Raw genomic sequence first — 15,956 nt, forward strand, 5'->3', positions numbered from 1 at the left:
TCCTTACAACCTTTCAGGGAGTGGCACAGTCTATCAACCTCCTCCTCTTCCTCCTCCTCCTCTTTGGTCTCCGTGTTGCCTTTTGTAGAACTCAGCAGGGGGCAGGATGGGGACAAAGCTGGAATTAGTTGACTCAGCTTGTCCTTGACCCTGGCTTCCAGCCTTCTGCCCCATTAGTCTGAATAGGCACCAGGTCTCTGCAAATAATCCTGAGCTTTGCAGGAACTGAAGACATTGATTGGGATTCAACTAAGTTTTGCTCAGAGTAGATGCATTGGAATTAATGTTCAATGGGTCTAACTTGCGTAAAAAAGTTAGTTGACTACCACTCTTGATCTCTCTGGGGCTCGGGATGTATGCTTGGGAAACTGCTTCCTCTGTGAATCTATGTTATCAGAGGTGGGTCAATTGTAAATACCACAAAACAATTTTAAGTTTATGACTGGGATCTCTGTTGCATGAATTAGAGCACTAACAATTTATGCATATTAAGCTTATATAGTGTTATGACAATCTGTATTATCTGTATTATTTCCAAAAGACTTCCAAAAATGTCTGCAACTGGATGCTCTAGTTTGAAGCTCAAATGCATGAAAAACTGTTGCAAAAAAAGAACTAAACCAATTGAGGAAGCTTATATGGCTGATAAGGACTTTGCTAAATCCTCTATATTTTTGTTACATTCAACTTATTAAAGTAACACATGCAAGAGAGATGCATTGCAAACATCTCAGAAGTAAGCCCCCCTATGTTCAATTGGACTTACTCCATATTTAGTTATTTAATCAAACATTTCACTTTTTTACATAAGGCCTTCCCAGAAACAGGAAGCTTCCCCATTATCGCTAGGGCTATTACCATAAAATTGCAGTAGATTAGCTAATGTGTATTTGTGGAGCTCAGTTAACAATATGTTGCCATATTTTATACCATGTTCTGCCTAGAAGGAAATTTGATGAGAAAATAATGCAAAACAGGAATGGCCTATTTAAAAGAATCTGTCACCTATCTGACAAGGAGGGAAAAGGTTACACTGAAAGTTGCAAATTTTTCGATGGCTCAGAAATGTAGGAGATTTGCTTTGTTGAAAGGCATTTGTATTTACTATCTTTCATTATCTTCCCTCTGCTGAAAGTGGTTTCACTTCTTTTGATTTTACCTTTTTTATCTTCTGTTGTTTATGATCTTTGAAATGACCTTGTTCATTTAACAATAAAGCAATAAACATAATTGAGATCGAGTTGTGTGTAAATTGAAAGCTGGCGTGTTGTTACACCACACATATAATGTAATCCAATTACATAGAACCTATTCCCTGCTTTGTTTTCATATACCCTGAGCCGCCTGTTAAATCCAGTTTGTTCTAAAGCAGGCACATCCAACTTCCAAGAGACTGCAATCTACTCCCACTATAAAAAAAGCTGACAATGATCTACCCATTGGATTAACTAGAGTTGTTGAGCTTTGGGGGGGGGGTCAGGGCCCTGCGATCAACCATGATTGACCGGGGACACGCCCCGATCAACCGGTAGATCGCGATCGACCTGTTGGACACCCCTGTTCTAAAGGGTGTGTGCTGCCTCCTCAATGACCAAGAGTTGTCAGTAATTTCAGTTCAGTGCTGGGAGGCATCACCTTTTGCATATATTATATTCTTCTTTTCCTGAGGCTAATGAGACTATCCTGGCTTCCATCCCCCCAAAGTGAGTGTTGTTTGCATGAAGACCCTGGCTGCATTTCTGCAGACTAGGGCGTGAGTTATACTGACTTGTGAATAATCATGCATAACATCCTATGGTGTGGTGTCTTGTGTCCAGAGTTGGAAAATCAGCCACTATGTGGAGCTAAAGGTACAGAAAAGTAGGGAAGGACTGCAAGTGCTATGGGCGTGATGAGCAGGTACATTACAACCACTGTCTCGTGGTGACTTTATACCACTGTTGCAACCCTGGAAAGGCAGCACCTCTGGGACCTAATTCCTTGTCTCGTTTTGGCCACTGATGTCCTCATTTCAGCTGCTTGGGAGAGCTTAACTGGAGACGGCTAGCTCTTGCTCAAGGCAATGTGCCTGGAAAAACATCAACACATGCTCTGCCACTTGGCAGCTATAGATGGGAGAGCTTGGAGATGGCTTTGTCCATGGGACAAAGGGGTTGGAAGCCAGCCCTGTCATCTCTACAATAATCCTCACTAATTGGCTTCCCCACCCCACCCTGCTCCTCCCTGGAGGTGGAGTATAAGAGGATTTCCTGGCTTCTTCTTAAGCCCCCCCCCCCATTCTCAGTCTTCACAGGGTGCCTATCTCTGAGAGAGACACCTGTCCCATGCAACGCAAGCAGTCCGGAGAGGCAGAGGGCCCGGCCAAGGGCAAAGCGCAGGAAGGCGAGCAGCCCCCCAAGGAAGAAAGCGAGCCCAAGGGCAGCAGAAGCCCTGGCTCTGAATCCAGGCAAAGATCCAACTCCGGCCACGGGCGCAAACACAGCAAAAAGCATCAGGCCGACCCCCATGCAGCTGCCATTAAGACCTACTCCCCTTTCCTCAACACTGTCTTTGGCAAGGTGAGTTGCTGTCTGTAGCAGGAGGGGATGCAGAAGGGAGAAGCGGGGCTGAGAGGCGATGCGTCCTGGACATCAGTGGCAAACTCATGCTCCAAGGAGATCTTTGTGTAGCCAAAATGGAGCCATCCACACACATGAAGGTGGTATTGGCAGGCTTGGGAGAAACCCAGGGTTTGCAGAAGTAGGGGGGAAATTAAAGAATATTAAGGGGACACCCCTATAACAGTCAAATGAGGACTGAGCAGATTCAGTAGGCATGGGATGCCGGCTAATGGTTGAGAGGGCGTGGAATCAAATAGGGAGGTGGGCATGAACGTGCCTGGAAGTGTGACCCCTGCATTTCGTTGCAGGTCCCACATGGGGAATGCAGAAAAGGGAACTAGGAAAGCGGAGCAGTAAGGGCTGAGTGGGCTCAGGAAGGACAATGCGGAAAGTGGTCTAGGATAAATGGCAACGAAGTACAAGCAACGTATTGTGCAGAGTTGCTGGGTGGGGGCAGGTGGCCCATTCAGTGTTGGCTCAAAGCTGAGGTGGTGTCAACATGTAACATGAACACAGGAGTGGCAACAGAATGATCTCCTGGGCGGGGAGTGAAATGAATGGGGCTTCCTCCCACCTTTGTAGTGTCAGTGATGGGCATAGTGGCCAGCTAGTTATACTGGTACAATAGTTAGCTTTGCCGCCTCTCCCATTACGCTTCCACTGTGTTGTCCCATTGTTAATTGTGTTTCTTTAGGATGTCATGTATTCAGCCGTTGAACTGTTTGCCATCTTGTTTACTTGTTGAGAAAAGTTTTGAAAAGAATGACAAAACTGATCCAGGGAAAGTGGGCAGGCTGGTTTTGTGACCTCGCAAGCACTAGCTAATCTTTGTTGTGCGCTGTTGGTTTTCCACTGCAAACCTGCAGAGCCAGGTTCCCCCTCAGATTTTGACCCTGGAAAGACAATGGTTTGCTTTAGCAGAGCATCATGGGGAGTGCACTTTGTGAGCAGCCCTGCTACCCAGTGCCGGATTTACGTATAAGCTAAACAAGCTATAGCTTAGGACCCCACTTTCTTGGGGGCCCCAAAAAAATTAAAGGAAAGAAACAACTGGATGTACATTTCCAAATTATAAGATAAAAAACAAACAAAACCTACATACAGCAACAGTGGTTTGTGTTGTGTAGGCTCTTATGATGTAAGTAATGGGCCCCGCCTGCTATATAAAGGGCCCCATTACCTTCAGTAGCTTAGGGCCTCATCAAACCTAAATCCGGCCCTGCTGCTACCCAAGTTACATGACATTTCTCCACAGCCTAGCATCACGTTAATGGAAGTTAGTTCAGCAGAGTGTTTAAGTGTGATATCTTCACTGAAGAAGAGGGTATATTACTGGCAGTAAGGCATGGATGGAATGCCTGGAGAGCAGGGATAGCAGTTTATTAGGATGGCAGCTTGCATGCAGAATTTTCCAAAGCAGTATATTCCTACTGGGAAACTGAGAAGTGTGCTTTTTCTGCACACACACATATATATAGATATTTTGAGCTACTGGCAGAACTCCTGCTTTGCCTACAGAAGGCACCAAGCTCAGAATATCTAGTTAAAAAGATTGTGGGATGGGAAAGCCCTCTGCCTGAGATGCTGCCAGTCAAAGTGGACAATACTGGGGTAGATGGGCAAATGTAGCCTAATCTGCCTGCATTACAACTCTGTAATACTGCTGCATCTGTATGCCTTATTCCAGCCTTTTCCAAGCTGGCGCCCCCAGATGTTTTACTTCCAGCATTAAAAGCCCTAAACAACTTGGGATCAGGATATCTAAGGGACTACCTTGCCCACTATATTCCTGCCTGGCGACTGAGCTGCTCAGACAGGACACTGCCGAGAGGACTGTATGCTCCAGAGATGTGCTTAGTCCATGCTAGAAACTGGGTTTTGAGTGCTGCAGCTCCAGCTCTTGGGAATTAATTACCAGCTGAAATCAGACAGGCACCTGGCATTATGATGTTTAGGCACCTACTGAAGACATTTCTGTTTACCTTTCCTAGAGGTGTAACCCAGTAATTTATATTGGATGAAATGTTTTCACTGTTTTTAAAGTTTGTATGGATGGTGTTATTGTTTTAGAGTTTGCTGAATTGATTTTATTGTTCTTAGAGTTTGTGTTCCTGTGTTTTATTCCAGTTTTACCGCTTAGATAGCTATATGCCATCTATACAAGTGATCTATACATTTGTTTAACAACAGCAGCAACTACTGTATCACCATCCCCAGCCTACAAGGTTGTATGATGCTGGAGCTGATTGGAGGACAGCTGTGCTGGCTGGGGCTAACAGTCCAAAACATCTGGATGGCACCAGCCTTATTCTCTACCATTACCTTGCCCTGATTTAGGGGCCATTGATTTGTACAGCTTTGGATAGCTCCGTGGTGCTTATTTCCTGACAAAGGTTTCCTTACAGATGCAAAAGCTAGTCTTTAATGCAGAGGCTGAGTAGGCTTCAGGAACCAGAACAGAGCAGATCCACTTGGACACAGCAAGCAAGAGGGGTGGCGGAAGGCCTCTGAAGATTATAACTAGCCCTCTGCAACATCCTGACCCCAACTTGATTAGTTCATATAAATAGCTGGAGACTGAGGATGCCCTGCTGGGAGGGCAGGAAATCCCATTAGCCCTAGAGATAGGTGGGGAGAAGGGCTGGAGGAACTGTAGCCTAGCCCTTCGGGGTTTCCCAAGGCTCTCTTCTGGTTGGGAATGGGTTGAGGGGTCCCATGGGGACACAGGCAGTCGGCTCCCTAAGAGTAGCAGCAGCACCAGCAACAGCTTTTAGTCAACCTCCCTGTGCTAGCAGCCGCCTTCTATTCACACAGGGATGGCAGAGAAAGGATCTGGTGAGTCAGTGATCTGCTCTTGACCTCCAATCCATTTAATCCAACCTTCAGCAGGTTAATTTGGGAAGCGATTTCTCAGTGGGGTGGAGGTGGGGAGGGTTGTTCTGAGCCTCAGTTTATTATGCAATCTTCCCTCCATGCTAATGAGCTGCCTTCCGAAGGACGGGGTGGAGGTGGGGACTTCTCAGAGGACACTGACAGGGAAATATTTGCTTAGCAGTAAATATAGGCAGGTCCTGTAACAAAATGCTGCAGTGTGCACTGGCCATTTCACAGCAAATGCATTCTGCATAACGTTCTTGACACAGTGATAGTGCATCAGATATGGGTTTATTCTGCTTTTAGTTGCTCCTTGATGCTTTCCCAATGCTACCACCTTGCTGTCATCTGGAGGGGCTATAGCACGATAAAAGCAGGACAAAAATAAACCAGAACATTTGTGATATCAACAATTATAGAGGGGTCCTAAAATGTATGTTCCTGTTCAAGGTTCCAGCCAGTCAGTCGTGCAGAATACTCATATTGCATTTCCCCATTTTTCTAGTTTTCCTTCCCAAGCTGACATTCAGAATTCTGCACTGAGCATAATCAGTTCTCACTGGACTGTTTTGGGGGTTCCTTGCCCTTTAAGGCTCCCCCCCCATACTCCTGTATGTGTTGGAGTTTCCCCCAACCAAACATGCTGATACCTCCCTCTTGTTCTTTCAGTCGCTATGTTTTGGCTGCATTCCTGTTGGCGCTCACCATCGGAGTTTATTATTTGAGGAATAAATATGCTAAGAATATATATTGACTGACATAGACTGAATATATATTGACTGACGTAGGCTGGTTGGCTCAGTGAGGGCTATCAACAACCCTGCTGATACAATAGGGACCCATTATATTTAGATACAGCCAGTGCTTTTTTCTGGGGGGTACTCATACCCCTAAACATTTTGTGAATCTAAGTTTGGCCTCATTGAGGGGGCAGTATTTCAACATGAGTAGGAAAATGAGAGTACCCCTAAATATTTTTTTTATTTTTTTAGAAAAAAGCACTAGATACAGAGAATCTATTTATTTTGGACAAAATTGTTCATTTTGTAATGTCCAGGTAATAATGTATACTAGGGTGGCAGCCTTAATTTCCTACTGTATGATTTTTTTTCTGATAAATTGTTGAAAAGGCAAGGAGGTCTACATTTCAGTTGCTACAGATATTCCCCCCCCCCCAAATAAAACTCTGGGTAATAATAATGGTGAGCTTTGAGAACCAAATTATATCCAAACATCATTCAGTCAGTAAGATATAAATCTTGATACAGTATGGGAGAAAGTGAAAATGAAACGATTTGGAGGGTAGTTCAATAAGAAACTTATTGAAGAAGATTGCTGTATACAGTATGTGTAAAGCTAAGTAAAATGCTTTCGTTCTTGTTATTTGGAAACTTATTTAAACCTTTGTTTGACTACATAAAATGTACATTTGACTGAATACATGTTGCTGCTGCACTGTGAATTACAACTATTTCCGTCATAGAATAATAGAATTGTAGAGTTGTGAGGGATCCTGAGAGTCATTTAGTCCAAACCCACTGCAGGAATCTCAACACGCAACAGGACTGGAGCTTTGCAAATGTGCTGGCAATTTTATTGCTGCACCACTAGGAGCACATACCGGTACCTGACAGAACTGTAATCACATGAAGGATTGTCTTTGAGGAAGAGGTGATATTTACTGGGACATATTATGTGCCCTAACTTAGCAGCAAGACCAACTGAACTTAATTAAATCTTACTTCTGGGTAAACACATGTAAGACTGGGCTGCACAGATCCAATCTGGAATTTAATAACTGGAATACAAAAAGCAAACAGATTCCAGGACAAATACATTAGGTCATGGAAAAAAAATGCTGCACTGCACATATTAATAATCAGATGTATTACATAAAGTATGGTTAAGTCATGTAAGTATATTTTGAGCGTGGTTGGAAATAGATGGGTATTTCCTGAAATGCTTGAAAGGGGAACTGCATAGTGCAAGACCAGGCAGCTTTTACTTACCGGTACATAAATCAAAACATTGGAGAATATATGAAAAGTCGTTTTTTTAAAAAAGTCAGCTGGTCAGGATCCTGGTCAGGATCCTGCCATTGATGGTCCAGTAAGGAAAAGGGGGAACACAGCTGGAGACATACAACCCAGAAGTTAGATTGCAATCCTAACCCTATGTGTGAGTAAACCCTAATGAATTCAGTAGGGCTTATGCAGGAGGGGACATAGAAAGGATTGTACTGCAAATTGCTGATACTAGTCTTTGAGTCTCGGCAGCCTATCCAAGTATAGGGTTGCCATTTTTGAAAAAAATGAAAATCTGGACACAAAAGTTGTTGGCAAAGTTGTTTAGCTTTTCTTTTTTCACCAAAGTTGTTGAGCTTTTATTGCAGAAACTCAACACAAAAAAATGAGTTTTTGAGCTATTTTTTAATGGAAATCACCAAAATCATCACTACCGACATGGGCTGCCATACGTCTGCCATACATTTTCCTGGACATTTCAGCGATTTCCACCTGGACGCTGTTTAAGAGGGCTGAATACCCAGAATGTCTGGAAAATTCCAGACGTCTGACAACCTTAAAATAAATATTTTCCTCTAAGAGGTACATTCTCCTAATGCAGCTCCGTTGCTATGAAGATAAGGTAGCTTAGAAAAAAAGCAAAGAAACTGACAAATGTCTTGTAGGAGTTCCCCATTCTGATATTTCATCCACCCGCTTAACTCTGCTCATGATGATTCACTTCTAGACAGAGTAAATAGAAGCAGTTTGCCAGAGACTTGGGCTCTAACTCTCTACTCTCCTTGTTTTTGTCTCCCTTTTTGCCAGGAGAGGGAGCTTTCACCAGTGGAGCTGGATGGTGAGTTGTCATTGTTGAAAGAAGGTGCTGGGGAATTGGAGTCCAAACTTCATGGGGCACAGGAGAGGGAAAATGCAGTATGCTGTTTTTCACTGCAGCAGACACAGTAAAAGGGTGGTGCACAGATCCCATCACTTCACCCCAATATCCCTGGGATAGTTCTTCAGCATCCTAGTTTGGAAGTGATGCCAAATGTATATTTTTAATCAGGGCAAAAGAGAGAGAAATTTCCCACATTTCATTCAAAATGCTGGGGAGGAAAAATCACATGTACAACATGAACATACAAAAATAAAATTGCTATGAATTATTTGGCACACCAACATACAAACCAACTCAACTTGAGCTAACTCAAATTGCCCTACAAACGATTAAACAAACCACGACTTGTTTTTCCAAAGTTTGGTTTGGTTTCCAGCTGCTCTTGCCTCATGACTTTGTAACTTAATGAACATCTCTGGGGTGGGGAATCGTGGCTAAGGAAGGGTGTTGGGTTAGCACGTAACATCAAGCCATTGTTAAAACACAAACCAAGAATCATAAGCCAACAACAAACCATGGCTTCATATTGTGCTTTGTTGGGAGTGAACAAACCACAGTTAAGCCACTGGGCAGTGTTTGAATGATCAGACAAGCCAAGGATTAATGGTCCTTTAGCATTATATGCAAACTGACCCTATGCTGCACAAAGGCCTTTCAAATTAAGGTCATTTTTACCTTCACTCCATCACCCATTTGCTATCTCAATTCTACAAAGCAAATGTAGCAAAATGTTTGCTCACTAAATGACTGTTGGTACCACATTTTTGCTGCCCCCAGACTAGGTGTTGTAATTCTCCTTGGGAACAACCTCGGCTTATCACACTGCTTTGAGGTTTGTTTGTTGTTGTTACAATCAAGCAAAATATAAATCTTATGAAGTAAATAACTTGCGTAGCAAAGGATTCTCAGTAGATGAGATGAGCCAATAGGACACTGCTCCTCAGCAGGCATCCCTCAACCAGATTACTTGATCCTCTTTATTCCACCTGCCAAGGATCTGACTGTTCCCCAATCTTTTCCATCACCATTACACCTGTAATAGTTTTTTCCACTACCATGCATGGCATCCTTTTCCTAGCTGTCGTGATTCTGGGCTCAGTGCATGAGACAGCAGTTCTGGGTTGGCACGAAAAGATGTGGGACATTCCCACTCGGCAATTTAATTTAGAGTTGCCACTAATTATGAACTATCCATTAGTTAGGCAAAATAAGTAATGTCAGCAAGGGACTTACTAGGACCATGGCATAATCCCTGTTGTCTGGTCACATCGTTACATTTCATAATTAAAAACATCAAGAGTTGGAAAACAGGACACCGGTGCCTAAATGGCCATTATAGTCCCACACAGCAATTTCATTTTTCGCAGTGTTTATCACAAGCACAAAAGCTGTGCATTAAATTTTTTCAAAAGCAACTTGCCTTTATTAGTGTGAGAGACATCCAGCAACCCTTTGAAGTTTCATAACTAGAGCAACCCCTGAGGGCAAGTTTGTTCTTTCTGCTGTCCTCTTGTCTCCTCCATGACTGCGTGGTCTTCCTGTGTCCCCAAGGTGAGGAGAAAGGAGGTCAAGGCAGGTATCATTGTCTCACTTCTATGAAATGTCTTTGGGACTTTTCTTGCAGAACTGCTAGATGCCTTCAAGGAGTTTGACACTGACCAGGATGGCTACATCAGTTACAAGGACCTGGGAGAGTGCATGAGAACTATGGGCTACATGCCCACCGAGATGGAGCTGATTGAGATCTCCCAACACATCAAAATGCGCAGTGAGTTGCGGGGTGCAGGTGGGGATATGTACCCAAAATCTGCTTCAGGAAGTGCTGCCTTGTTCCTTACAGCCCGAAGGCTTCTGGCTGAATGCCCTCACCCCAGAATGGCAGTTTCAGTGGTTCCTATTACCAGGGGTAGACTTTCTGATATTCAGAATTGTCTTTGGGGACAATTTTAAAAAAAGAAGCAGCAGCAGACATTTTACAGGCTTCAGCTCCTCCCCCAGAGTCTCTAGAAGTTCTGATTGGGCAATGGAGAATGGTTGCATCTTCTCCATTACACATGATATAAAGGTGCATAGGTGAGCACCAAGGATGCAGGAGAATTTTGATTCAGTTTTCATTTAAAGGCGAATCTACCACATTTGCACCGATCGAAACAATACGCAAACCAAAATGCAGCTACTCTTTGGAACTCGCACTGTGGTTTTCCAGCCAAATAATGTTTACAAAAATGCACATAGTATGGGAAAGCATGCATAAAAAGGAATGTATTTGGGAAAATAGCATGCCAAATTTATTATAGCAGGGGAAATTGCTTCCAAAAAATGTGTACATCAGTCAAAATTACATACAGAAATGTGTTTATTAAGAGACATTCTCTCATATGTGTGTGTGTGTGTGTGTGTGCTGCAAAAATGTGGAAACAGAATTTAAGAACGGAAAAATGAGAAATGAAGAGAACCGAATTCTCTCCATCCCTAGTGAACATATATTGTAGACCCATACCTGCCTTATAAAATATTAGCATATTTAGCTGTTCAAAATGAATCTTACCAGCTGCAGTCTGTGATGTGTCAAATGGTACACAAAGCTGACATGCAGTGTACCAGCAGCTAAAATGCTAACAAACGTTCTGCAATATATATTTACTGTAACTAAATAAACAAGCAGCCTCCTTGCTTTTGAACAATATGATTAGACTCAGGCTGTAGATAAGCTGGTTCATTGTTGCTTGCTTAAATGCAAGACACCAGTGCTCTGCTCTCCTTTCTTCACCACCATAACATTTTACTCCTGAGAAAGTAACTTGTACTCTCTATTTCCAGCGTTCAGCTGTAAGTGCTGCTGCTTACGTATCCAAAACAGAACAGCCCGTGCACAAAAGGGAGGTGGTATCAGCAGATCTGGTAGAACCTCAAGGCTTGTGGAAGTACAAAAAATGTGGGGGTGGCGGCGAGGGAATACCAATGAGGACTGAACATGCTCAGTAGCCACTTAATGAAGAATAACTGTTGGGGGGGGGGAGAAAATCAGCTGGGAATGGGATAGAGCAGGGAGGTCCAACTTTTCATACCAATTGGGTAGCAAGAGTACTTCCACATGGAACCTGCAGGCCATTCATTGCCTTGTCATGCAGGAGAGGGGAGCGAGGCCAAAATTTGATGCCCCTTCCCAGCCCTTATGCTGCCTTCCCAAAGCCGATAAATTAAATGAGGCTCTGGCAGAGTACTAGAGTCCTCCCACCTCCTTCCCAAAGCTGGGAAAGGGCTAACTAGGCCTTTGGAAGGAGGTAGGATGATGCTAGGACCTTGTCAGAACTCTCACACCTCTTTTCCAAAGCCCAGCACCTCTCTTACCTGGCTTTGGGAAGGTAGCACAGAGGGCTGTGGTGGGGCTGGGTGTGTGTTGTCAAATGTTGCTGAGGGCCGCCAAAAAAGAGCTTGATGCCTCAGGCCACGTGTTGGACAGCCCTGGGATAGAGAATTATGCAAAAGAAGGGCATGGTGGACTTACTAGAACAATGAACAGGAACTCTCCATGCTGCAACATTATGCTGCAGGTTCCATTTGTGTTACTGAGTGTGCTGCAGTCATTCCGTTAAAAGTGCAGCTAGCTTCTCTGCCCAGTCCTTGGGAAGCTGACTTTTCCCTCTCCTTCTCTTTCCTCATAGTGGGAGGTCGTGTAGACTTTGAGGACTTCGTAGAGATGATGGGCCCAAAGTTGCGTGAGGAGACTGCTCACATGGTGGGCGTGAGGGAGCTGAAAATTGCCTTCCGTGAGGTATGATGGGAAGCCAATCAGCGGGAGGGAAGCAGGGAATTGTGATATTCCTCAAACCATATTCCATGTAATGCTTTAGATACAACTGCACATTATATTTCCATAAGCCCTGACATTGTAAGGGATTCATCCCTGATGAATTGTAAGACACACAGAAGTATGTAGGTTCAGGCTAGAAATGTGGGTGGCAACTAGCCAGGGAATCATCTTGGCCCTCCAGATATTGTAGAACTACATTTCCCAATATCCTTGGCCATTGGCTGTGCTTTCTGTGGCTGATGAGAGTTGTAGTTCAGCAGCACCTGCAGGGCCAAAGGCACCTCACATCTGGGTTAAGACATTCATAGTTACCCTGTCCTCTCACTACTGGAATCAAGTTATATTGCTTATCAATTATTATGGATCAAAAAGATAACTGATTCTCAGCAATCCACTAAACAAGGTAACTTACTAGCACTAGATCAGGCTTCCTCAACCTTGGCCCTCCAGATGTTTTGAGACTACAATTCCCATCATCCTTGACCACTGGTCCTGGTAGCTAGGGATCATGGGAGTTGTAGGCCAAAAACATCTGGAGGGCTGAGGTTGAGGAAGCCTGCACTAGATAATATATTTTTCATTTTTGTTTTTAAACTGTAAGCTTTTTGAAGACCCCATAGGGCTAGCAATATGACATATACATTTCAGAAATAAACATGAAAGTTCTTCCAGCCTTTTCAGGGTCTTGGATAGTGCTCTGTGTGTGCAGAATAGCTCTGTGTTTTCCACATTAGTCTGTAAAACGTATCAACCATAATCTTGGCTTATTTTGGTTGGAGTGCTTGGTAGTCCTACTGGCTCCACAGAATTAGAGATGACAGTTGGAAGAATGGTTGGCTGCCCATGATGGATCTTACTATAGACAAATAAAGGGAATTAATTAGATGAAGCATTAATACATTGCCCTCTGGCGGCTGTCTGTGTGAATAACAAAATTTCTTGGCAGGTGGAACATTTCAGCCTATGCATGAGAACGTGTTTCTGTGTTGTGCAAGCTCCTAGGGGGCAAGTAGTACGCCTTAGATATGGCTAACATGTGTTCAAAAGCATATCTCCTGTCTTAGTGCTGGTGTCTGTGATGTCTCTTCACTGAGCTGCTATGTGCACATAAGATTAACTGAGACAAGAGGTGCCTGATTGGTTTCTTTTGATGCTATGGAACAAGGAGCGGCTTCTAAAATGAGCTGAAACAACCTTACCTTGGTAGGGCTGCAAGCAGCCGTATTAGATAGAGGAGCCAAGGTGGAGTGGGGTGACCAGGATTGGGGATCATGGGGGTAAGCATGAAAAGAGGAGGATCTTGGGGGGATTTGAGGGGGAAGGAAACAGAAGTGTCTGAGCTGGAGGTAACATTGTGCATGTGCCCTTCTTTCTGAAGTTTGACACAGATGGGGATGGAGCGATCAGTGGGGCAGAGCTGCGCCAGGCCGTGACTGTACTCCTGGGGGAGCAACTCAATGGCCAGGAAGTGGATGAGATCCTGCAGGACATGGACCTCAATGGGGATGGAAGAGTGGACTTTGATGGTGAGAGAATGGAGCACCTTCCCTATTAACCGTCTTCTCTAAATGCGACAGGGGTTGGGGGGGATAGATACAGAATAGATGTGAATTGTGGCTAAAGTCATGTGTATGACATTGGGGATGCAGAGGGTGAACACAGTAGCTATCTCAGGGACTGATTCTCTTCTTCCCACCTGTTTCAGAGTTTGTGATGATGCTGTCAAGCAGGTAACAAGATCCAAAGGGGAAGTGAGTATTTTCTTACTTCCAGAATTACTGCCCTTTCCCCATGATAGCCAGAGGGAGCTGGCTGCCCTTTGATGTCTCTTCACCTCCTGGAGATAGTGGGGCAAAACCCACAGAAGGCTGCAGCATCTCCTCCAATTCTGGGTCCTTCAGTGAAAACCCATGCACACCCAACTACCAGCTGACTCCACCTTCACATGGTGCAAGATATCTCAGGGGGGAAACTCTGACCCAGGGGAGCTATCCTGCAGCTGGGCTCCTGAAGAGGCCTCCTCTCTCCTCTGGATATGGAAGATCATTCCTAACTATGGATCACATCTGAAGCTTTGGGTGATCTTCCTGTATCCAAGCTTTCTGCACAGTATTTTTCTATTTTATTCTTTCATTTCTATATCACAAACCAATCTAATATCTGTCTGTCTGTCTGTCTGGTATACAAAATCTCAGTTAAAAGCAAAACACTATAACAGATAATATCAAAACAAAATACATTCAGTTTTGGGCTTCACCCATGAGCCCAGAATTCCTGGCAAATCCCACTAAAATCAGGAAGTTGATCCGAGCAAAATTTCATATTTCACTCCCCCTTGGGATGTCAGTATTCTCCTGAATTTGAATGGTGGTATCCATATATCTCCAGGGCAAAACAAATACATGAATGAAAGGCCTGTTTGCAGAGGCCTTAAGATGGAATGGGAAGAAATGAACTTTAGTGTGTTTCTGTCCGTCCCCACTAGGCTACGTTACTGGGGATGCGTGTGCACTGTCTTGTTAAATCAATACAACAAAACTCAGGCCTAGCCAGTAGCAAACTGGAAGAACCAGCCCATTGCTATGTATTTCCAGAACATGTGAAGTGCTCCCCAAGGACTACCTTGCTGAAGCCTCAACTTTATATTTTTTGTAGTGCAACAGTTTAAGCCACAGTTCAAGTCCTTTCTCTCTCCTATGCCAAGAGCTGGCAGGAGCCTGTACTGCAAAATAAAAGGGTTTGTAGAGCATAGCTCAGTGTTGGAGCAAACATCCCACGTTCTAAAGTTCCCAGACTGTATCACCAGCGTTTTGAGCCAAGAGGTAGGGTAGCTGCAGGAAGGTTAGGAAAGCCCCACTGAATGAAACCCCAGAGAGTTACCACCAGGCAGAGCAGACAGGGTCTTGACTAGGTGGCCCGACTGAGTATGGGATAACCTCATAGGTAGCATATTGGGGGGAAATGGAAAAGCAGCATTGTATGCAACAAGCAGTGGGGCAGATCCAATACCGTTAACAATTAGGCACCCAGAATCGTAAGACTGTGAGCTCTGGGGAACCTTTCACTCATAAGATTATGTATCTATTTTAGAAGTGAGAGAGAATCCTTCTTTCCTCCTCCCCACACACCCATCGGATAACACTGCCATTATCTCATTGGTCATTCCCAACAGTGTCACCACTGAGAGGGAAAGGGTGGCCACCTGCTTTACCTTACAGGGGACAGTCCTCTAATTGGAAGGTCATCTCTAACTGAAGGGCAATCCAGTCCAAGTCCATTTTAAAGATGAACCATAAGAAGGAAGGGCAGGGGCCTTGTATATGAGAGAGCTGGATCCTTGAAGTTTCCCATTCACAGCACGGGGCAGGAGACTGAGCTGGCACACAAGTCACCTGGTCACAGTCTTTCCCAGTATGTACAGTGAGATGCATTGCACTTTCATTTAAATTATAAACATTTTCAAAATTTGCAATGATACACATAAAATTGGATTATGCAAATAAGCATCCTTTTATTTTTGTCGCCACCCTCATGAAGAAGGACATTTGGGGGGTAGGGCAGCTGAGCCTGAGCTAAAAAGGCTCAGGCAGTCCTGAATAGATCACAGGATTTGAATCTAGACTCACACCTTGTATTCATGCTAACTCTAACCGTATTAGAACATAGTGATCCACTCCAACAGAACAGTTCCATCCCACAGATATTAAAAGGCAATCTATAAAACTTGCAGGGGGACCAGCCCAGTGCAAATTCTTTGGATGAAA

The 15,956-nt window shown here is 44.1% G+C and overlaps 1 protein-coding gene across 1 annotated transcript; it reads left to right on the forward strand.

Annotated features, from left to right (window-relative positions):
• The first annotated feature begins 2,282 nt into the window (after window positions 1-2,282).
• Window positions 2,283-15,929, forward strand: LOC128419387 (calcium-binding protein 2-like). The gene is made up of 6 exons (XM_053400021.1): window positions 2,283-2,558; window positions 8,306-8,336; window positions 10,003-10,146; window positions 12,044-12,153; window positions 13,571-13,718; window positions 13,898-15,929. Exons 1-6 carry the CDS (start codon window positions 2,325-2,327, stop codon window positions 13,924-13,926), a joined length of 696 nt encoding a protein of 231 aa, XP_053255996.1. The 5' UTR covers window positions 2,283-2,324; the 3' UTR covers window positions 13,927-15,929.
• Window positions 15,930-15,956: the final 27 nt, after the last annotated feature.

The sequence above is a fragment of the Podarcis raffonei genome, chromosome 1, assembly GCF_027172205.1.
Source record: "Podarcis raffonei isolate rPodRaf1 chromosome 1, rPodRaf1.pri, whole genome shotgun sequence".
In the NCBI taxonomy this organism is placed as follows: domain Eukaryota; kingdom Metazoa; phylum Chordata; class Lepidosauria; order Squamata; family Lacertidae; genus Podarcis; species Podarcis raffonei.

Excerpts from the sequence above, each read along its gene's own strand:
- LOC128419387 (XM_053400021.1), top strand. The coding sequence starts at position 2,325 with ATGCAACGCAAGCAGTCCGGAGAGGCAGAGGGCCCGGCCAAGGGCAAA. Across the intron at positions 10,147-12,043 it reads CCAACACATCAAAATGCGCA|TGGGAGGTCGTGTAGACTTT; the intron begins GTGAGTTGCGGG and ends CTTTCCTCATAG. Across the intron at positions 12,154-13,570 it reads TGAAAATTGCCTTCCGTGAG|TTTGACACAGATGGGGATGG; the intron begins GTATGATGGGAA and ends TTCTTTCTGAAG.